Genomic DNA, 23589 nt, shown 5'->3' with positions numbered 1-23589 from the left:
TGCACATTTGTGGCCTGCTGGAGGTCATTTTGCAGGGCTCTGGCAGTGCACCTCCTTGCACAAAGGCGGAGGTAGCGGTCCTGCTGCTGGGTTGTTGCCCTCCTACGGCCTCCTCCACGTCTCCTGATGTACTGGCCTGTCTCCTGGTAGCGCCTCCATGCTCTGGACACTACGCTGACAGACACAGCAAACCTTTTTGCCACAGCTCGCATTGATGTGCCATCCTGGATGAACTGCACTACCTGAGCCACTTGTGTGGGTTGTAGACGCCGTCTCATGCTACCACTAGAGTGAGAGCACCGCCAGCATTCAAAAGTGACCAAAACATCAGCCAGGAAGCATAGGAACTGAGAAGTGGTCTGTGGTCACCACCTGCAGAATCACTCCTTTTTTGGGGGTGTCTTGCTAATTGCCTATAATTTCCACCTTTTGTCTATTCCATTTGCACAACAGCATGTGAAATTTATTGTCAATCAGTGTTGCTTCCTAAGTGGACAGTTTGATTTCACAGAAGTGTGATTGACTTGGAGTTACATTGTGTTGTTTAAGTGTTCCCTTTATTTTTTGGAGCAGTGTATATATTTTTAAATATGCCGCACTAAAGAAAAAATACAAAATATGCATGTGTGAATAGCTGCATGAACCGGACATATCAACTCTCTGGCTTCATTCATACATTAAACTATTCATCACAACGCTAGCAGCCTACCATATTAAGCCTACTTGACGTAAAGTCTCCAATAGAAAACATCACTTGGGCAACTTGCATGACTTTTTTAAATTGCATTGCTGACTTTTATAAATTGCATTGCTGACTATCATGTGTAGGCTTCATGCGATGTCTTAACGAAGTTACTGAAGGCAATCTCCACATTCACAAATCTCTGCTACTATGGTGCTGCTGAATATCCACTACTAGGCCTATTTATGTTTGTTTAGCTGGAATTGGATAATGTTCCCTGTGACAGTCTCCACAATAAGCGGGTTATCATTAAGTAAAAACAGCCGCAACCTTCTGAAATTCCCCTGATAGCCAGGTGCAAGGGGAGAGAAAAGTGCCAACAAGCTGGCTGACATCAAGGTAAGCTAAAATGAGTGTAATTGTCACCAGGCTGTTGGCTAATAACAGTTGGTAGAGCATGGCGCTTGCAACGCCAGGGTTGTGGGTTCAATTCCCACGGGGGGACCAGGGTTCAATTCCCACGGGGGGACCAGGATGAATATGTATGAACTTTCCAATTTGTAAGTCGCTCTGGATAAGAGCGTCTGCTAAATGACTTAAATGTAAATGTAAATAATATTGTAGGCCTAAATCAACGAAATAGCGTGGTGACTTTGACAGATCTTTGAGTTTATTAAATTGTGGCAAATACAATAACAAACCGTTAGATTCAAATCCATATTTCTCCATTTACAGTGTTACAATCATGTCCGATTTTTATTTTTTATTTTTTTTTTTTTTTTTTGCTGCTGGTATTATTTGCTTTAATTAGCATTTCCAGTTTGAACAGGAATACCGGTATGGTTGCAATTTTCTCAGGAAGGATTTTCAGGAAAATATTCCGTCCTAATTACTGCCTCTTCCTTGCTCTCTGTCTATCTCCCACCCACAGGCTTATCAAACTCCCACACGCCCGTGCGGCCATCCAGTACTTCCAGCACAGGAAGCAGGGGCAGGTAATGACGACACACAGGTTTAATACTAGAACTCTGCTCAAAAAGTTCAAATGACACTATTGCATAAAGCTGTGGAACATCCAAAAGGATGGGCAGAAGGTAGGAATGCAGATATTGTACCATAGAGTCACTCCTAAACAATGAGTCCTCATTTCACTGTTATACATGTAAAAGTATATGGATGATTGTATTGGAGGTCTTGACTGTGTGTGTGTGTGTACATTTGTGTCCTCAGCTGTGGCTCTGCGGGGAGGCCAGTGCCAGCGAGCGCCCCAATGGAACAGCAGGTCAAAGTCAAGCAGGAGCCCGGAATCGAGAAGGAGTGTGGCTTCTCAGGAACCACCACCTCCAACGTCAAAACGGAGCGAGGGAAGGATGGAGGGAGGAGCGCGTGCATGGTAACACATCTCAAACGGCCCAGCTTTTTCACCTCCTAGCCTGTCAGTACCTTGATCTTAATCTAGCAGGTATCTATGTACCTGAGGCTATGTATGCTCTCCTCTATTTATTTGGACAGTGAAGCTAAAATATTTAAATGTGGCTCTATACTCCAGCATTTTGGATTTGAGATCAAATGTTTCATATGAGGTGACAGTAAAGAATGTCACCGGGGTATTTTCTTACATATCTGTTTTACTGTTTAGAAATGAAAACACTTTATGTATCTAGTCCCCCCATTTGAAGAAGTCACAAGTATTTGGACAAATTCACTTACTGGACTGGTTTCACAGACAAGGCTTAAGCCTAGTCTCAGACTAAAATGCCTGTTTCAGCTGTCTTAACTCAAAGTGACTTGTACAGACTTATCTTAAAATAGCAATAGATTTAGCTTGTTCTGGATTAAACAAAGCCGATTGCAAGAGAGGATTAGAGGTACTCTAGGACTAAATTGAAGCTTAAATTAATCCTTCAAAGAGGCAGGTTTAACTTCTGCTTAGTACTGTTTGTGAGGGAGGATGGACTATTTCGAATATCTAAATGAAGACCAACATGCACTCCAGAGGCCAGCCAGATGAGTACTTGTGGATAGGAGTAATCCATTAAATTACTTTGATGAAATAGCTTTTCGAGGCTGCTTTCAAATGTACAAAGAAAATGCATCTTTGCTTGAGCCTAGACTTTCCTCTCTGTCTCAAAGAGGAAGGTCCTTACCCAATTCTCTCCAAGTTATGATCACTTTGAGGTTTTTGTAATCTTTCATCGTGAAACTGGTGATTTGTGTGGTGCCAGTGAAGCAACTGTGTGTAAAATAGTTCAAAGTCTGCACGGCCATTTGTGTACTGAGGAGTCTTTACATCAAGTTTCCTGATGCTGCTGGCCAAGCCAACGATAAAGTGCAATTCTATGAATATGGGCACTTTCAGGAGTGATTGGCTGTGTAGATGGATGTCATGTTCCCATCAAGTGTCCATCAACTCCTGATGCTGAGGAGTCTACAGGAACCGTAAGAACTGGTTTTCCATCAATGTTCAAGGTGTAGGCACTCCTAATTCAGATTTTCCAAACATTGTTGCCCATTGGAAGGGTGCAACTCACGATTCAAGAATTTTTCTCAACTCTTCATTGTGTGCTCAGTTTCAGAGAGGACAACATAGTGGACTATTACTTGGTGACAGTGGATAGGTCAGAGTAACTTTTTATTCACTCCATACATAAATCCCACAACAGCTGAGCAGCAAAGATACAACAGAGCTCATATCCGCACGAGAGGGATGGTCGAGCATGAAAAAATCGATTCCAGTAAGGATGCACGATATATCGGTGAACACATCGGAATCGGACGATATTCGCTACAAATGCCAACATCGGTATCGGCCAATGTCTAGTTTAACGCCAATGTACAAAACCGATGTCAAAGCTGACGTGCATACCTATATAACACAATGTCTGCTGTGTGGATCGAGCAGTCAACAAGTCAAGCAGTCATTTGAAAGAGTAACACAATTTCAGTGAGACAACTCAAAGTTGAAATCCATTAAAGCCAAGATAATGGAATTAATTGCCATTGACAATCAACCGTTCTCTGTCGTGGGTGATGTTGGCTGTCGCTGACTGGTTGAGCACTGGTACACATTACTAAGTGCGCTATTTTTCAGATGTTTCCCTACCGGAGTCACACAGTCATAGCGTCACTGCTATTAGCTTCACGAGAAACATACTATGGAACGCCGTTTGGGTCTTTGCGTGTCAAAAAAGATACAGTAGCACTGTCAAAGCTGTACAAAAAAGTCTGCAAACACCGGCCACGAACGATGTGTTTACAGTACCGCGTTGGTAATAAAGCATCATTTGTTTGACCGCAACTTCTGGGGTAGCTAGCTTTAGCTTAGTACCTAGCTAGCACCAATGCAACAAACCTGAAAACAATGACCCGTAGAAACTGCAGTAGTTTTCATTATTTTTAGCAATGATTTGGGAATCCTTGTAAGTATTAGTTAGGTACCCCACATGAACTTCAGTTCATGAAAATAAATAGCTAGCCAGCTGCTTAACCCTGTTGCCCAAAACTAACGTTATAAGCAGCCAACTAGCTTAATCTGGCTAGTGAGGTCTTTACCGAACCGAGTTATGGATTAGGCACAATAGTGGAATTTGCGGTTTGTCTTTAAAATAAATAAAAGTATGTCATTGACAGTGATGCAAATTAATACAAATAGTAGAATTATGCAATACTTTTATTTTGAATGCTAACCGCAAAGTCCACTATTGTGGCTAATCCTTATTGTGGCTATCTTCACATAAATGTGTCCGACCACCATTAATCAAGTAAGAACTGTCTTATAAATTAGGGTTATTTTAGATGATGACACCTAGCTATATAGTTAGCTAGCTAACTATAGTTCCTGAAACAGATTGTCGTTTTGCTATGTTTTTGGGGAAGAACATTGGTTGCATCCACGAGCTAGCTAGCTTTTTTTTAGGACCAGCACTGTAGGTGCGTGAGACAACTTTACCAGCGCCATAGCATACATTTAACATTTACATTTACATTTAAGTCATTTAGCAGACGCTCTTATCCAGAGCGACTTACAAATTGGTGCATTCACCTTATGATATCCAGTGGAACAACCACTTTACAATAGTGCATCTAACTCTTTTAAGGGGGGGGGGTTAGAAGAATTACTTTATCCTATCCTAGGTATTCCTTAAAGAGGTGGGGTTTCAGGTGTCTCCGGAAGGTGGTGATTGACTCCGCTGACCTGGCGTCGTGAGGGAGTTTGTTCCACCATTGGGGTGCCAGAGCAGCGAACAGTCCTGACTGGGCTGAGCGGGAACTGTACCTCCTCAGAGGTAGGGAGGCGAGCAGGCCAGAGGTGGATGAACGCAGTGCCCTTGTTTGGGTGTAGGGCCTGATCAGAGCCTGAAGGTACGGAGGTGCCGTTCCCCTCACAGCTCCGTAGGCAAGCACCATGGTCTTGTAGCGGATGCGAGCTTCAACTGGAAGCCAGTGGAGAGAGCGGAGGAGCGGGGTGACGTGAGAGAACTTGGGAAAGTTGAACACCAGACGGGCTGCGGCGTTCTGGATGAGTTGTAGGGGTTTAATGGCACAGGCAGGGAGCCCAGCCAACAGCGAGTTGCAGTAATCCAGACGGGAGATGACAAGTGCCTGGATTAGGACCTGCGCCGCTTCCTGCGTGAGGCAGGGTCGTACTCTGCGAATGTTGTAGAGCATGAACCTACAGGAACGGGTCACCGCCTTGATGTTAGTTGAGAACGACAGGGTGTTGTCCAGGATCACGCCAAGGTTCTTAGCACTCTGGGAGGAGGACACAATGGAGTTGTCAACCGTGATGGCGAGATCATGGAACGGGCAGTCCTTCCCCGGGAGGAAGAGCAGCTCCGTCTTGCCGAGGTTCAGCTTGAGGTGGTGATCCGTCATCCACACTGATATGTCTGCCAGACATGCAGAGATGCGATTCACCACCTGGTTATCAGAGGGGGGAAAGGAGAAGATTAATTGTGTGTCGTCTGCATAGCAATGATAGGAGAGACCATGTGAGGATATGACAGAGCCAAGTGACTTGGTGTATAGCGAGAATAGGAGAGGGCCTAGAACAGAGCCCTGGGGGACACCAGTGGTGAGAGCACGTGGTGCGGAGACAGATTCTCGCCACGCCACCTGGTAGGAGCGACCTGTCCGGTAGGACGCAATCCAAGCGTGGGCCGCGCCGGAGATGCCCAGCTCGGAGAGGGTGGAGAGGAGGTTCTGATGGTTCACAGTATCAAAGGCAGCCGATAGGTCTAGAAGGATGAGAGCAGAGGAGAGAGAGTTAGCTTTAGCAGTGCGGAGCGCCTCCGTGACACAGAGAAGAGCAGTCTCAGTTGAATGACTAGTCTTGAAACCTGACTGATTTGGATCAAGAAGGTCATTCTGAGAGAGATAGCAGGAGAGCTGTCCAAGGACGGCACGTTCAAGAGTTTTGGAGAGAAAAGAAAGAAGGGATACTGGTCTGTAGTTGTTGACATCGGAGGGATCGAGTGTAGGTTTTTTCAGAAGGGGTGCAACTCTCGCTCTCTTGAAGACGGAAGGGACGTAGCCAGCGGTCAAGGATGAGTTGATGAGCGAGGTGAGGTAAGGGAGAAGGTCTCCGGAAATGGTCTGGAGAAGAGAGGAGGGGATAGGGTCAAGCGGGCAGGTTGTTGGGCGGCCGGCCGTCACAAGACGCGAGATTTCATCTGGCGAGAGAGGGGAGAAAGAGGTCAAAGCACAGGGTAGGGCAGTGTGAGCAGAACCAGCGGTGTCGTTTGACTTAGCAAACGAGGATCGGATGTCGTCGACCTTCTTTTCAAAATGGTTGACGAAGTCATCAGCAGAGAGGAAGGAGGGGGAGGAGGATTCAGGAGGGAGGAGAAGGTGGCAAAGAGCTTCCTAGGGTTAGAGGCAGATGCTTGGAATTTAGAGTTGTAGAAATTGGCTTTAGCAGCAGAGACAGAAGAGGAGAATGTAGAGAGGAGGGAGTGAAAGGATGCCAGGTCCGCAGGGAGGCGAGTTTTCCTCCATTTCCGCTCGGCTGCCCGGAGCCCTGTTCTGTGAGCTCGCAATGAGTCGTCGAGCCACGGAGCAGGAGGGGAGGACCGAGCCGGCCTGGAGGATAGGGGACATAGAGAGTCAAAGGATGCAGAAAGGGAGGAGAGGAGGGTTGAGGAGGCAGAATCAGGAGATAGGTTGGAGAAGGTTTGAGCAGAGGGAAGAGATGATAGGATGGAAGAGGAGAGAGTAGCGGGGGAGAGAGAGCGAAGGTTGGGACGGCGCGATACCATCCGAGTAGGGGCAGTGTGAAAAGTGTTGGATGAGAGCGAGAGGGAAAAGGATACAAGGTAGTGGTCGGAGACTTGGAGGGGAGTTGCAATGAGATTAGTGGAAGAACAGCATCTAGTAAAGATGAGGTCAAGCGTATTGCCTGCCTTGTGAGTAAGGGGGGAAGGTGAGAGGGTGAGGTCAAAAGAGGAGAGGAGTGGAAAGAAGGAGGCAGAGAGGAATGAGTCAAAGGTAGACGTGGGGAGGTTAAAGTCACCCAGAACTGTGAGAGGTGAGCCATCCTCAGGAAAGGAACTTATCAGGGCGTCAAGCTCATTGATGAACTCTCCAAGGGAACCTGGAGGGCGATAAATGATAAGGATGTTAAGCTTGAAAGGGCTGGTAACTGTGACAGCATGGAATTCAAAGGAGGTGATAGACAGATGGGTCAGGGGAGAAAGAGAGAATGTCCACTTGGGAGATGAGGATCCCAGTGCCACCACCCCGACGACCAGAAGCTCTCGGGGTGTGCGAGAACACGTGGGCAGACGAGGAGAGAGCAGTAGGAGTAGCACTGTTATCAGTGGTAATCCATGTTTCCGTCAGTGCCAAGAAGTCGAGGGACTGGAGGGAAGCATAGGCTGAGATGAACTCTGCCTTGTTGGCCGCAGATCGGCAGTTCCAGAGGCTGCCTGAGACCTGGAACTCCACGTGGGTCGTGCGCGCTGGGACCACCAGGTTAGAGTAGCAGCGGCCACGCGGTGTGAAGCGTTTGTATGGTCTGTGCAGAGAGGAGAGAACAGGGATAGACAGACACATAGTTGACAGGCTACAGAAGAGGCTACGCTAATGCAATGGAGATTGGAATGACAAGTGGACTACACGTCTCGAATGTTCAGAAAGTTAAGCTTACGTTGCAAAAAATCTTATTGACTAAAATGATATAGTACTGCTGGCTGGTGAAATAGGCTAGCTAGCAGTGGCTGCGTTGTTGACTTTGTTTGAAAGTGTAGCTGGCTAGGTAACCTCTAACTGGCTAGGTAACCTCGACAATTACTCTAGACTACACAATTATCTTGGATACAAAGACGGCTATGTAGCCAGCTAAGATCAAACAAATCAAACTGTTGTACTGTAATGAAATGAAATGTAATACTACCTGTGGAGCAAAGCGGAATGCAACTACTCGCTCCAACCCGGAAATGCGTATCGTAGAGGGAGAGGCAATAGAAGTGTTGTTTCTTGTATTATTGTCTTTTGTGTCTTTAGAGGACTGCTTCACCTTAATGTCCCCTTTCCCCCCTTTCCCTTTTCTTCTGTCCTTATTTTGTCCCACTTTGTCCCTTCTTTGTCCCTTCTTCTCTTCTGCCAACTAGACACTCCTTGTTAGCTAGCTAGCTTCTTCCAGGAATGTCCCTAGCAACTGCCTAGCAACAGGTAAACAACTTAGCTAGCTAAGAAAACGGTATAATTTTATGAAAAAATTGTTACTTTTTCAAAAGCCTTTCTTCTTTGTTTGCTGCTTGTTTGGTCTCCTATTCATTTTGCAGTTTTCTTTTGATTTTTTTCGATGTACTTTACTCTAAAAAAACATTTAAATTTCAATATTTGTAGGAGCTCATCTTTTCAGCTGCTGCTGCTTAATTTGGAACTCCGGAATATAGCATACATATCGATGAATCGTTGTGACATGAAGTACGAGTGATAGTGTAATCAATGTGCAATAACTCCGTTAAAACGGTTTAAATTTTAATGTGACGTGCAGTCATATTCAGCGTATTTGACACATCAAATAGTGTTAAATAGTATATTTTTGACACACAAAGACCCAAACGGCGTTCCATAGAAATCCTGTTTGAGAATGAAATGACTGAACAAATAAACAACGAAACAGCGCAGCAAGTAAGTGAAAGAAATAGGTTTTGATTATGTTTTACTGGTAATGGGGACATGCGTAAATGCTAACAAAATAACTTTTTGGTCAGTGTGTGTGTGTGTAACCTTTATTTAACAAGGCAAAGCAGTTAAGGACAAATTCTTATTTACAATGACGTCCTGCCCTGTCCAAACCCGGACGTCGCTGGGCCGATTGTGCACCACCCCATGTGCCTTAAACCGCTGTGTGTGTTAACTATTTAACTGTACCAGAACGCTTAAAAGCCCGCTAAAATTGTAAATATCGGTTATCGGTATCAGGTGTTTTTGACAAGGAAAGTATCGGATATCGGTATCGGCCAAAAATGTAATTATCGGTGCATCACTAGATTGCGTTTCAAGCCATGAAGATGCTGCAAGCTTTCACATTGCAGCACTTCAACTAGATGATATGCATTTAAATATGTAATGTATTCATTATGGCTTATTTTTGCTTTGATAATGTTTGTTCTGTACACAATTAAAATAGTGTGCAGCATAATTAAATGAGCGACTAAACCAAGGCTAGTTTTAAATGTCGTTTGTGGTGATTAAATACTCACACTCATGAATATCCAAATTACAAAACATTTATTTTTTACATATCATATTGTTCACCGTGGCTGGTAATCACAATTGTCTCATTATTGTATCTTTTTTGGCTCATACCTCTCTCTTCCAACTTCATATCAATCTATCAATCAAGTTTATTTTATATAGCCCTTCGTACATCAGCTAATATCTCGAAGTGCTGTACAGAAACCCAGCCTAAAACCCCAAACAGCAAGCAATGCAGGTGTAGAAGCACGGTGGCTAGGAAAAACTCCCTAGAAAGGCCAAAACCTAGGAAGAAACCTAGAGAGGAACCAGGCTATGAGGGGTGGCCAGTCCTCTTCTGGCTGTGCCGGGTGGAGATTATAACAGAACTATGCCAAGATGTTCAAAATGTTCATAAGTGACAAGCATGGTCAAATAATAATCATGAATAATTTTCAGTTGGCTTTTCATAGCCGATCATTAAGAGTTGAAAACAGCAGGTCTGGGACAGGTGGCGGTTCCATAACCGCAGGCAGAACAGTTGAAACTGGAATAGCAGCAAGGCCAGGTGGACTGGGGACAGCAAGGAGTCATCATGCCCGGTAGTCGTATGGTCCTAGGGCTCAGGTCCTCCGAGAGAGAGAAAGAAAGAGAAAATTAGAGAGAGCCAAGATTTTCAAAATGTTCATGAATGACAAGCATGGTCAAATAATAATCAGGAATAAATGTCAGTTGGCTTTTCATAGCCGATCATTAAGAGTTGAAAGCAGCAGGTCTGTGACAGGTAGGGGTTCCGTAACCGCAGGCAGAGCAGAGCAGTCCAATTCAACCTGTAGAATTCTCAATTTCAATTCATGTTCTTCCTTCAGATATTTCATTTTATGCTCATGAAATTCTCTGGCTAACTTGTCATGCATGGTCATCTCTTTTGATCTCTGCTGAAAGATGGTGGCAGCATCTTCTCTCAGGGATGCTATAGCAGATGTAGAGGGTACACACTCACTGTTCACTGGCACTTCCAACCTGTTCAGATTCCTTTCCTCTGAAAAAAGAACACTGTTTGAAGCACAAATAAACTCATATGGTCCTTAGAATGAAAGAAGAATAAAGATTGACACAGACAGTGGAATATATTTACCAAAGGAAGTAACCAATTTACTTTCTTTGGTGTATATATACCATTTGTGCTCAGTTCTTTATCTGAACTGTCCAAATGGTAATCGTCTGGTATACCATGGAGGTTGCCGGTGCTCTATTATTCCAGACAGGTCCACCACCAGTAGTATATTGCTCTCTTCTGATCTCTGCATTCTCTCTTTTTAAAGCCAGTGTAAGGTTCTATAAAGGCAGATATCATTCAATATAAGTGATGTCACACAAATATGAATATGAGAAATGTGGAATACTGATAATAATGAAGATATCTCACCTGAAGTTTTTGTACTCTTCTTTTGGTTACATTTTCATTTCCATTGAATTCACTGCAAATTGCAGCCCAACCACTATTTTTCGTTTGCTTAGTAGCAGTAGTATGGTTTTTACTTACAATAACTGCATGGTTTGACAAAATTAGTTTTAATAGTCTTTTTTCATACTCGCTAGGTTTTTTGAACAAATTGTTTTTGCCTCAAGATTAACACCAGTAATGGTGTTTTCGGTTCCATTCCGGGTTTTTATGAGCACCATTAGACCAACAGCATGTACTCATACTTAACCTAGTCAGGCTTAACCCAGGTGTTCTCATTTAGGCTTACTTACCTTACTCCAGAACTCCATAGTCTGACTAACAAAGCCAAATTTAAGCCACGTTCACGAAAGCTACTTAAATGTCCTAGTTTAACTAGTACACATTAAGGCCTACTCTTGGCTTAATCTAAGCCCTGTCTGTGAAACTGGCCCACTGTGTATTAAATAGTCAAACGTTTAGTATTTGGTCCCATATTCCTTGCACACCATGACTATGTCAAGCTTATGACAAACGTGTTGGATATATTTGCAGTTTGTTTTGGTTGTTTCAGATTATGCTTTGCCCAATAGGAACTGAATGGTGAATAATGTATTGTCATTTGAGTCACATTTATTGAAGATAAGAATAGATGTTTCCGAACACGTCTACATTTAATGTGGAGGCTACCATGATTACAGATAATCATGAATAAGGATGAGTGAGTTAGAGGTACAAATACCATATCCCCCCCCAACAAAAATTCTATCCTCTCCTGTTATTGGTAATGGTCAAAGGTTAACATTTTTAAGGAAGTTTCGGCCTCATTGGTGCTACACCAGAATTATCAATGTACTTAACCCACTTGAAAGCATTCAGCTTTTTTTAACGTGTGTGTATCTGTCCCACAGATGAGTAGTCCAGAGATCAGCCGGACTCCCCCTCTCCCCGTGCTGGGCTCTGTGGCTTCCGCCTCCTCTGTCCAGGACGCCCTCAAGAAGTTGGGGGAGCACGTCAAAACTGAGCCCCAGGACCAGGAGGCCTGCAGCGGGGCCAACGGGCCTAGCAAAGCCCCTAGCATTAGCCCATCCACTAAGCCCTCAGACGCCCCGCTGACCAACAGCAAGGGAGCCGGGCCTGCTACCCTGCGAACTCCACGCACTGCAATGGGGACCAACCAGAGCGGGGCGGGAGGGAAGGATGACGACCCCAACGAGGACTGGTGTGCTGTGTGCAACAACGGGGGAGAGCTGCTTTGCTGTGACCGCTGCCCCAAAGTCTTCCACATCACCTGTCACATCCCCACCTTGAAGTGCTCCCCGAGGTGAGCCACTGATCTACCACTACATGCATACACACAGGCTGGCTTTGACTAAGTGTCAGAATAAGAATGATTTTCATTCATATTTCAACAGATAAGCCCTTTAACATTGGATGCTGAAAGCTTGCCACACATCGGCTATCTTTCTCCCATGTATATGCCTATATATCTGGGTTGTTGTGTCACATTTTCTCTCTGTTTCCCCCCTCAGTGGAGAGTGGATGTGCACGTTCTGCCGGAGCCTGGCCAGCCCGGAGTTGGAGTACGAGCCTGACGACGAGCCTCGTAGCGAGAAAGACACCAGTGAGAAGGGCCTGAGTCCTGAGGACCAGAGGGTCAGTGGAACCATCCACCTGTAATACCTAGAATATGGCTTTCCGATAGCATTAGTAGTTGCTCCTGCCACTGCATTTCCCCACTACTTATATCAGTGAATTTCAGTTGACTTTAGATGCCCTCACATTTGAGGAGTAAATCAGTATAAATTCATTTAGTACACTTCTCTTATTAAGGAGTATGTGAATTACGGAAAACTTGTATTTAGTAAGCTTGATGCGCTACTCCTTTCATCTTAATTTGCTGTGTTCAGCCAGAGGGACACATTCCTCATCTCTGTCCCTCTCTCTCTGTCCTAGCTGAGGAATGTTAAGCAGTTGTGTAATGTTCTCCTGCATAACCGCCCTTCCCTCTATTTCTTTGTCTGTCTCCCTCACTCTCTGCAGAGGTGTGAGCGTCTCCTGCTGAACGTTTTCTGCCATGAGCTCAGCGAGGGGTTCCAGGAGCCTGTCCCTCCCTCTGTAAGTATCACAAGCTTGTAAAAGGCAATGCCACCTGTATTCTATCTGACCTGGATGGCCACATGTACTCTAGAGTACATCCTCTCTAGGTTTCTTCTTTCTTGGGACTTTTTCCTGAGCACTGTGCTCTTGATTCTGCCATTGCTTTATTTGGGGTCTTGGCCAGATCTCTGTAAAAGCACGTAGTGTCAACTGCTGATTTAAAAATAATACATTGTATTTATAAATACATTTGGTTGGTTTATGGATCCTTCCCTATGCCCACAGCACCACTTTACTTCAGCATTGTGGCTATAACCATAATGTTCTGTATAATAAAATAATGATCCAATATGGCTCTCTAACCATGGTGTTCCCCTCTCACCAGATCCCTAATTACTACAAAATCATCAAGAAGCCCATGGACTTGACCCTGGTGAAACAGAAGCTACAGTTGAAGCACGTCCAACACTACCAGAGCCCCATAGAGTTTGTCTCGGACGTGCGACTGGTCTTCAGCAACTGTGCCAAATACAACGAGGTGAGTGGGCATGACTTCCATGCATGATGAGATGGGGCTGAGTGAAAGTTGAATGGATGCAGGAGAACACATGTAAATTAATACTGTATGCGGGCAGTGGAAATGCACTATGCAGAAGGTTAATATCCTTATCACACCATTTTGCATGAGCTTGGGCACCTGCAGGGATTCATGTTGGATGACCGGATGCAGTTATTAGGTACTCACACTGGGCTGTTTGTTGTGACTGTGGTGTTGCAAAAATAATTTGCCTATGTGCCGATTATCCAACCGGAATATATTCATGGCCTCTAATTTAATGCCTTCCTGGTCAGTTATTTTGTAAGCAGGCTCTCTAAGACTCCTTGATTGTTTTACTTATGAGTTGACAAAACAAGCAAATCTATAAAGCATTTAACCATTATTGTCATTCTAAATAACTTGCCGCTTTCTTGCAGAGATTACCTTTAAAATGCTAATACATTCCGTTTTGTCTGTATTCATTATAGCTAACCGTTTCTATCAATGATTGATAGTTTGTCTTTGACTTGATTGTTTTTGGGTGGAGTTTTCCTTTAATATCTTGTGCAAGCTATCTCTTAGTATTTGTTTCGTTAGTCACAATGTTTTGCATGTCAGCAATCACGTTTTCAAGATGTATAACTGTAAAAATACAGAAATACAGCCTGTATGGTGTATTTTGCGTCATATGATGCTGCGTTTTGCAGAAGATTATTTGAGGGTGGAATTTTTCTTTTAAAGTGTATATTTTCACTAGATACTAACACAAATACTTGGACTTTTCAAATGCAAAATTTGTCCCTTGTGTGGGCTCTTTGTTGCATTGGACCGTTTAATATGTTGTCAATGTTTACTTTCTTAATTTAATCTCTCTGGACATGTTTTCAAGTGATGTGTTTAGGGGAAAAAAGATTTACAAGGAATTTTGTGATTTAGATTTTCAATAGTGATTTGAAATGGAAAAGAGGGGACCAATATACTACCTTGTATTGAGAGAATCAATGAGGAACTGAGTTGTGGAGGTAACATTAAAAGGTTTTCTATTGGTTGCAGTTGACATAGTTAACGGTCCAGCACGATGTGTTATATATGCAAACTTAAGATTTAAAGAGACACTTACTAGGTATCAGTGAAGGGACTGTCAGTGTCGAGGCTAGTAAGTCAAGCTAGCCGATTTAGCAGGGAGAGAAATTGAAAGACGTCTTTCCCAGGAATACGCCAGGACCCACAGCAAGGCCATGGATGCTGTTCAGAATTCAACAGGCAGAAGCAGCCAGGTAAAGACACTAGACTAGTTGGGAAATGTAATGGCAAGGTCTGCAACTGCATCCTCAATAAGTTAGACAGTAAGTGAAAACGTTTATGGAGGAATGACGATGAGACACCACATTTGGACACCAGTTCAATAAGGGGTGTATTTTACGTAGGCACAAAGACCACGGGTAGTGACAGTACACATGGTTGTTACCTATAACCTGTCTGCTGTGAAACCCCCTCCCCCTTCTGCTTTTTTGTCTTTTATTGTACTGTTATCACCCCTTTTTTAGATGTCTCGAATAATCCAGGTATATGATGAGGAGAAACAGAGTAATGTGCAGGTAAGCTGTTTCTAATACACATGGAGGGGAAAGGTTAGGCTGCCCACCCTGCCACTGTTAAAAATGTGGGTTTTCTGTGTTTTATTTGCATTTCCACACTGAGGTTAGAATAATATTGTGAAAATGATAATAATGCCTTTTTTTAGTATAAGAGCTGTTTGAAAAGACTGCCTGAAATTTCAGCCTGTTTTGATGGGATGGAGTTTTGGGGTAAATTTGTTTAGACCAATAAGAAAGAGTTCCAAACCTCTGCCAATAACAGCAAGTTTTCAGAACTCAGACCAGTCCAAGCAAAATTCTTGCTTGAGAAATTGCTAAGAAGCGAATTATTTTTGAAAACTTTAATTGGAGAGAAAAAAATGACACCAAGGTACTTAATTGTTACCCAGAAATGATTTAAGGTTGAGATAAAAACAGCTGCGTTGGACCTTTAACCCACTCTAGTGTGCTCCATCTCCTCCCCTCCCATTCCTTACCCATTCATCCCTCCTGTTAAATGGTGCCCTCTCCCCCTCCTTCCCACCTGGCAGGCGGACTCAGAGGTGGCGCAGGCAGGGAAAGCCGTGAGTTTGTACTTTGAGGAGAGGCTGCTGGAGCTATACCCAGACGAAAGTTTCCCCGAGGTACCAGAGGAGCCTGAGGCCCCAGTTGGAGAGGAGGCAGATCTCACAGAAGACTCAGAGGATGAGTTTGTGCAGCCTAAACGCAAGCGGTTAAAAACAGATGAAAATATGCTTCACATCAAGTGAGAATCAGTGTTAAAAAAGGAAAAGAAAAGGTCAGGAGAAGTGAAAGGATTTTGTCTTCCTCATCAAATGCAAGACCTATTGTACACATTTAAGTTTATTTCATTTTTGCCTCTTACTTATTGTAAAATAGAAATTAAATTAGTCTATCTGGCAAACTGGACTTTTTAAAGACCTATTGGAAGTTCCACTCCTTAATTTCCTCTGTGGGAATGTATGGATGTTCAAGAAAATGCTTGTACAGATTTGAAAGTATGTTTTGTTTGCAGTAGTCTTTTTTTTATATTATCATTTATGATAATATGTGAAACATGCTTTATAAAATATCCAAAACTCCCATTTCCCCTATTAATCTTAATGTACTATAAAGTTTGACATGAATGACCTAACAAGTATTTGTATTCTGTTTGAAATATTTTACTGGCTGTAAATAAGAAAAACCAAATGAGGAAAAACCAGTGGCTTGTTTGGTCTTTCACCAATAAATAAAATATGTTCAAATATTTACTGTCAATGTTGCAAGACAACTTAATTTCAGCCTCTGAGAAAAGATTGAACATGTTTCTGTGATCTTTTTTCATGATATAAATCAGGTCTCTTTTTGGGAAAGGGATTTGTAATCTCAATATGATCTGAATAAAGGATAAAAGGTTTTAAATTAATACCAGGTTGGCAATGGGTTTTACAATCAAGGACTCAGACTGAGTCACAATGGTTAATGAAATTGAAAAATGTGCAACTCGAGATAATACGGTGCAGGTTTTCAAATGAAGTTAGTTACCCAAACGGACTTCTCTTTTTACATCAGTCAAAATTGTGCAGCATTGAAGGACAAGACTGTGAGTCATCAAGATCCCTCCATCTCACATACCCAAGTAAATAGGCTACCCCACCCTGAGAGACCATCAGCACTAAAAGGGGTTAATTCGTTCTTTAAGTACATCACTCTTAAACAGGAAATGGCATTAATAAATATCAATCAACTAAAAGTACTGTATTGTCAAAGGTGTAAACATTTTAATGGAAGTTATTTTCTTACATCTCATCTGCTGTGGCATTACTATTAAAATCGGAGTCAGGGGCCTCCCGAGGGCTGCAGCGGTCAGACCCGGGCTGTGACATAGGACTGCGCACAATTGCTCCGGCGTCGTCCGGGTTAGGGGAGGGTTTGGCTCATCGCGCCCTAGCGAGTCCTTGTGGCGGTCCGGGTGCCTGCAGGCTGACCCCGGTCGCCAATAGGCTATATGCATTATACCGCCTCCAACTTTCTAATTTACTTCCTACTGTGTTGATAACTTCCGGAGCGATTTATGCTATTGCTATCATTAGCTTACTAGCTATAACTGTAGTCGATGCATTTCTCACTGAAAGTCGCAATGACTACGTTTAAATTACAGCCCGGCGAAGGAGGTGCTAATGAACATTGTTCAGTTTCTTCCAAATGTAATGGTATTGTGAGCTTCCATAGTTTCCCGGTCGATGTAACTTGAAGCTCAGAAAAAGATGGTTGGTGGTAGTACACATTTCGTCGAGTGACGTTGAGGGAAAAATACCTATATTAAAAAAAAAAAACACTCTTCGCGTGGAACTAGCACATTCAAAAGAGACCTGGTGTTTTTTGAAAGAAGACCGAAACCTCCTGCTCCAACTGAGGATGAAGAACAAGGTGCGCTGCTTATGGACTGTGCCGTCTCTGATCCGGTTCAGACACATGACTACTATGCAGTCCCTGAACATGACCCTAATGGCAAAACATGAGCACGTAAGAAAAATTGAAGAGCTTCGAGCCAAGCTGGAGAACTGACCGCCCAACACGGCTTTGGTCTACAGCGATTTGCTGGTTCTGACGAGGATATACGTTTTTACACAAGGCACAGTAATAATTTATTATCCAGCATTACTATTGTTTGTTTGTTGATTTGATTGGCCCATCCATCTTCAGAGGACAAAGGTAACTTTATACATTATTCATACACTTGACATACATGGCACTTTTATACAAAGTATTACACGATAGGAATACAGTTTGATAACCACATAAAATTGTACTCATCCATAGCCGTGTGACCTCTGAGTTAGGACACCTGTTTAAAAGACCCATCTTCCATTTTATTGAGGAACATTCCATTGTTAGTACTTCAACATTATTCAAATTAAATGTTAAAGTGTATGGTGTAAATGACAGTGATCCGTCTCTGAACTTCCTTCCTTCCTTGTCTCTTTCAGTAGCATATTTCTCTTTGGCTTCTGTCGGTCTTTCCTCTGGTGTCATTCATACAATGCCTTCAGAAAGTATTTACACCCCTTGACTTTTTCCTAATTGCCTTGTGTTAGCCTGAATTTAGATTTTTTTGTCACTGGCCTACACGCAATACCCCATAATGTCAAAGTGGAATTATGTTTTTAGACATTTTTTCAAATTAATTAAAAATGAAAATCTGAAGAGAAAAAAGACACATTGGTGCAGCTGGTTTCCGTGTTAAGGAGCGCGGTTAGGTGGGTCATGTTTCGGGCATGATTCCACCTTCGCCTCTCCCGTTTGAGTTGCAGCGATGAGAAAATATCGAAAAGGGGAGAGGGAGTAAAATAAATAAACAAAAATCAGTGTCAGATGCATGTTTGTGACATAGTTGAACCCAGACCAAAATAGTCTATAGGGGAGGTATTTGGTAGAATAAACTGACATGATTTCAGAGCAGAGAGGAAGCAAGAGGGTTTGCTCCCGTCAATATGTCCCCGATAAGCAGACCTCCCGCCTTTGGAACAACAACTCCCATTTTTGAGGAGGAGACTAGATCATCTCGTCATTGTATACAGTTTCTTTGGATAAGCATAGTTCTGTGCTGAGTCATCAGTCAGGTGAGCAGGGTCAGCTGACAACAGTATTTAGATCGAAGACTCCCGCGAGCTGAAAGCCAAGCAGAGTTGAGTTTGTGTGAGGTAAGCCATACTGTTCAAAATAAACAAAAATTTGTCACAATTTCATGGGAGTAATTGGCTACCTGTCGAGTCGTTTGCGTGCGATCGTTAGAATAGCTGGGACATTTGCCGTAGCGAACATCAGATGTACATGATATGTCTTAATTTTCACAGCTTTATGAAAAAATGTAAAGCCTGTAGATTTTCGAAGACAGTGGGGAGGGAGGCTTGCTGCACACTAATGACAGAATTGCCACGCAGATCGATGAGGCCAACTAACGAGGACTGTTGATATCTGATGCGAACATGTGACATGTGGACACAGGTTGCCGCTGTTCTGTAACTTCAAGTTACAGGAACTTGAGGACAATTCATCGTGTCTGTCTATTTCAAGATACATCCTAAATTCCAGAAACGTCCCCCACAAACGCAGTTAACTAGTTCGAGATTATTATTTTGTGCTATGATTTGAACATTTAGTTGATTTGTTTTTGGACGGAGGTATACTACAAACAATTTCTACATTGACCTGTTACACATAAAATGAAGAATGAGTACGTTTTTTAATCGGATCTCTATGGTGAGCTACATCTGTCGTCCTAACTCCGCCTTTTCTCTGACGTTGGAGATCATATTCCAATCAGTTCAGTTGAGCTAAATTGTTTTCTCCCTAACCTTTGCAAACAGACGTCTGAAAAAGGCATTGTGCCTCCCTGGACACTTCAATAACCGCCCGAGAATCAGGTAAGATACTTTATTTTTGTGTTTGACCACAACCTTTGTCCTAGAAGACGTTTGAAGCAAAGCCAGCTGTAAAAACTCAGCGAGTAACATCATTGTCCCCAGCTGAAAAGTCTTTATCAGTACAAACCGACTTCACTCAATTCCATAGCAGATAGTACATTTGAGACTGAGCTATAAACACGTTTTGTCAATAGAAAGAATAAGCGGCAGCTTGTTGTTTATTTAGCTATATTGTCTAGCTTGTTCGTTTAACCCTTTCCCCTCTGCTTAGCATGAGCCTGAATATGGGTTCAGCTGATGGTGTCCTCAAGCGGGGGTCTTTTGGATGGAACACTGATGGAAACTTCAGCTCTGTATGCCCCAATGGATCGGTATGGGTTTGGGAAGGGCTGGGGGAATGTGCCCAGGACGCCAGGGACATGGCCAGTGTCATCCTGGGTCTGCTGTCTATAGTGTGCTTCATGGTTTCTTCTCTGCCGTAAGTCTTGATTGGGGAATACATTATTTCAGGCCATTTCCAATGTATGGACAACACCTTTACTCTTCTTATTTTGTTGTGTTCATGAATACAGGCAATACTACAGCTCTTGTAAGAGTGGGAATATGGACAGCGCCTTGTCCATTTGGTTTCTGTTGCTGTGGCTGGGGGGTGACTCCTGCAATCTTGTAGGCTCATTCTTAGCTGACCAACTGCCGCTACAGGTAAGTGACAGCTATTTGGGTCAGTCAATATTACTGAAATGGTTTCAATAACAAATGTTTGTCAAGCATGACAATTTCAGTTTATCCCTCTATTTTCAACTCCAAGATACTAATGAAAAGATGTGAAGTGAAGAGAAAAAGTGTAATAATATGCATTTAAACTAGTATATCCCCGTGTCCACCGCACTGACACGTCTCTCCCCCTTCTCATACAGACATACACAGCAGTGTATTATGTCCTGGCTGACTTATTGATGCTGGGATTGTACTTTTACTACGTATCTAAGCACAGGATGAATAACAGTGAGTTTGTCTGTTAATGTATTTGATCTCCCTACGAAATTAGCTGCTGTGAGATTTGTCTTGTCAATAATAAATAAAGGCCATTGGCCAGTGTACATTCCACGCTTTGACTATTAACTGACTATTAACTATTAACTGAGGCCTCTGTGTTATACTGTATTACAAACTGTGGTCCCAGTGTAACACAAATGCATGACAGAACAAGGAATGGCTTGTCCACATTGTTCTATGTTCTGCCCATGACGCAAATGTTCATTCCAGGACGCCGCAACATTTTTATACATACAGTTGTTATTTAACAGTTCAGTGAACCTGACGGGTGTCAGGTTAGACTGCTGTAGCCTATACACAGAGGGTCCCCAGGATTAGATGCTGAGAAACAGACATTCATTACACAGGAGGAAGAATCATACAAAACTAGTGTGATGTCAGCAATACTTTGCATCACCACCATATTTCGTTTCATAATTGTTGTCGCAACCGTTGACACCGTGACCCTTTGTTGGATGACTTTGCTGAGGCGGCATCTACCAATATTGACAACTAATAGCATTATTTTTCCTTTACCCAGACAGGTCGGTTCTAAATGTAGTTGGTATAGTCTATATACTGTGCTTCTCTGCCAGCCTCGTTGCCTTACCTGGGTCAGGGTCCCAACAGGATGTGGTCCTCTCTGGGTTTAAGGGGCGGGCCTTGCTGTCAACTACTGTGGACAGTGTTAAGGTAAAATATGGGCTTTGTGTAATCAGTGGATGTTAATGTAATTGATTTGTTGATTCATTCTGGCCCCTGGCCAACCTTTTATCTGTCTGAGTGACATGCAGATGCTTTGTCTTTGTGTCCAGGCTTTCAGCACCAAGGAGATCATTGGGTTTACCATTGGCTCCATATCCTCAGTGCTCTACCTCGGCTCCAGACTGCCACAGATGCACACTAATGTGAGTCTTAAAAGGGGGAGTGGGAGGGGTTGGTAAGGAAGTGAACGAGTACTGGATAGACAGATCATTTTTACAGTGGAGGCAAACCTACCTGTAAATTTTGCATGGACCTTTTTCTTATTATATTTAGAATGTTTCTGTCTCTGGTAGTACACAAGGAAGTCGACGGAGGGTTTGTCCTACTTCCTGTTTGCCCTGGTCATCCTGGGTAACACTACGTACGGCCTGAGTGTGCTGCTGAAGAACCCTGAGCAAGGCCAGGGAGAGGGAAGCTACATCATCCACCACCTGCCCTGGCTCATAGGAAGCCTGGGCACCCTATCTCTAGACGTCCTGGTATCCTTCTCATTAAAATGCCTACTGGGCCTCTCCACCAAATGTTTTTGTAATATCCAACAATATGTTGTGTGCTTTGACATAACACTTAACTTTTGCTTTTGACTTTGTCTTGTATTCCAATTACCCCAATTAACTTATCCAAATGCAACAGGTTCAGGTTGATTTGACTAGTATTATCTAAGTACATTATCCTATATGCCAGCATGCAGTTGTTGGAATGTGTTTCCTTTCTAGTATGTAAAAGTTTGACCGTATTAGTTTTTTTCAACTTCATGAATTCCCTTGACTCGCTGCTTCAGATCTCTGTACAGTTCCTGATATACCGCAATAATGCCCCTCTGGAGTTGGAATCGCAGCATGATGAGAGAGCTCCTCTGCTGGACAAATGAAACTGCTCCCTTTGTGCTGGATCTAGCAGTTCAGACAATTATCCCCACCCAAGACTCTCACTCACATTCCTAAACTTTGACAAACACAGGAAATCACTTTTCACTGTGTCGTTATATTTGTGATTTGTGTTATGAGAAAGATGTTAATTGGGAATCAGCTGTAGATTATTTTAACTGTTCTTAATTGCTCTTAATCTTTTAGTGAAGGATCTTCCAACCGTTTGTCTAAATACTTCTAGTATTTTAAATTTGTTATAAACCTGTCCTGACAATCATGACACTACTACTGGTCACTACAGGGAACATTGTCGTATTAGAATAGTCTTATTTTATTTCAGAAGTGATTGACAAAAAAAACATTTGCAGATCACTTCATGACTTGAGTATACAGACACCAAGACATCTTAGTGTCTTGACATGTTACAATAAATCCACATGAACTTCATTAAAGTGTAAATGTCTGAAGTACTGTACTTAATTTATTTGATCGTTTACATCAGTTGCCTTTAAGCATTTTGAATTGTACATTTTAGATTTATGTACTTCTTGTTGACCACTTGAGGGTATGGTATCCAGTCTGGAGACTTGACCTCATGTTTGTTCAGTGTAAGCACAGAGTAATGATGCTCCCTGTTTCTTTCTTAGTCTGTTCCCTAACAAATGGTGTTGCATCAGTACAGAAATGCACAGGAAGGATTTAAAATTTTATCACGTTGATAATGTCTCATTTCCCACATTTAGGCAGGAAAAAGACAATGTTCTAAAGAAATTGGGAATGTCTTTCATTTTGATTTATGTTTCACTAACACGCTCAATAGGACACAATCATGCTTTTAACAACTGAATTTGTATGGAGCCCTGCTGTCATTTGGCCAGTGTACCTGATCTTTAGTGTTAAATATGCTGGGAACATGACGTCATTTTCCGCCTTCCATATCCAGCCCGTATTGTTTTTGGCTGGACTTCAAGATTGTATAATAAAATTCATGAAAAGTAATTTTAATGTTTGTGCTCTAACTGTGTTCTATAAACCAATTTCTGTTCATGCAAGTGTCTGACTACAAATCACCTATCAGTAGCTACAATTTTGCAGTACGCACAGATCGTGTTATCAGCCTATCACATGTTATGAAACTATTGGTCAGTCACATGAATGAAACAAAACGCTAATGATTATGCTAAATCATGCAATATAACATCTCTGTATAGGCGTATATAAGACAACTGCTGGGTCTGCCCAGGGAGAGCTCCTGATTGACATGTACTATGGTGCATTGAGTTGGAACCTCTTCAGCCAGCTGACAATAAACAATGATTCATTTTAGATTGACCTCAAGTGTCCCTGTGTAAGAATTTTTCCACAACACAGTGCATTTGGAAAGTATTCAGACCCCTCAGGCCCACCCATGTGAAATCCATGGATTAGGGTTTAATGAATTTATTACAATTTACTTGTTTCCTT

General features: G+C 42.7%; 2 protein-coding genes and 1 long non-coding RNA gene across 14 annotated transcripts in view; 2 read left to right on the top strand and 1 right to left on the bottom strand.

The window, feature by feature from the left end:
* The window catches only part of LOC129830145 (E3 ubiquitin-protein ligase TRIM33-like), a 33250-nt gene extending 16943 nt beyond the window's left edge, over positions 1 to 16307 (top strand). For all 5 annotated transcript variants that reach the window (XM_055892439.1, XM_055892437.1, XM_055892441.1 and 2 more), the window contains 8 exons: positions 1614 to 1677; positions 1913 to 2075; positions 11723 to 12135; positions 12344 to 12467; positions 12855 to 12929; positions 13297 to 13449; positions 14997 to 15047; positions 15578 to 16307. In XM_055892439.1, the coding sequence (XP_055748414.1) occupies positions 1614 to 1677; positions 1913 to 2075; positions 11723 to 12135; positions 12344 to 12467; positions 12855 to 12929; positions 13297 to 13449; positions 14997 to 15047; positions 15578 to 15796 (1262 nt within the window). In that variant the 3' untranslated portion in view covers positions 15797 to 16307. The remainder of the gene's footprint in view (positions 1 to 1613; positions 1678 to 1912; positions 2076 to 11722; positions 12136 to 12343; positions 12468 to 12854; positions 12930 to 13296; positions 13450 to 14996; positions 15048 to 15577) is intronic.
* Positions 9403 to 16905, bottom strand: LOC129830148 (uncharacterized). Of its 3 annotated transcripts, XR_008755495.1 has the most exons (3): positions 15524 to 15613; positions 10601 to 10705; positions 9403 to 10409 (listed from the first exon to the last, which is right to left on the bottom strand). It is a non-coding gene; the product is annotated as an uncharacterized LOC129830148 (long non-coding RNA). The 3 variants fall into 3 exon arrangements; XR_008755494.1 differs by lacking the exon at positions 15524 to 15613 and adding an exon at positions 16833 to 16905 and having other exon boundaries at positions 9403 to 10705; XR_008755493.1 differs by having other exon boundaries at positions 9403 to 10705.
* A 42-nt stretch (positions 16906 to 16947) lies between these two features.
* On the top strand, positions 16948 to 23457 carry LOC129830146 (lysosomal amino acid transporter 1 homolog). 6 transcript variants are annotated; one of them, XM_055892443.1, is made up of 9 exons: positions 16949 to 17744; positions 19400 to 19456; positions 19728 to 19934; positions 20029 to 20158; positions 20374 to 20461; positions 21033 to 21184; positions 21307 to 21399; positions 21550 to 21735; positions 22038 to 23457. In XM_055892443.1, the coding sequence occupies exons 3-9, from the start codon at positions 19729 to 19731 to the stop codon at positions 22125 to 22127; spliced, it is 945 nt and encodes a 314-aa protein (XP_055748418.1). In that variant the 5' UTR covers positions 16949 to 17744; positions 19400 to 19456; position 19728; the 3' UTR covers positions 22128 to 23457. The 6 variants fall into 6 exon arrangements, with proteins under 6 accessions (XP_055748419.1, XP_055748418.1, XP_055748417.1 ...); XM_055892442.1 differs by having other exon boundaries at positions 16949 to 18733; XM_055892446.1 differs by having other exon boundaries at positions 17571 to 17664.
* Positions 23458 to 23589: the final 132 nt, after the last annotated feature.

This window comes from Salvelinus fontinalis, chromosome 31 (genome assembly GCF_029448725.1).
Source record: "Salvelinus fontinalis isolate EN_2023a chromosome 31, ASM2944872v1, whole genome shotgun sequence".
In the NCBI taxonomy this organism is placed as follows: Eukaryota; Metazoa; Chordata; class Actinopteri; order Salmoniformes; family Salmonidae; genus Salvelinus; species Salvelinus fontinalis.
Note: the sequence above shows the minus strand (reverse complement) of the source record. Positions and strands in the feature narration are given on the sequence as shown.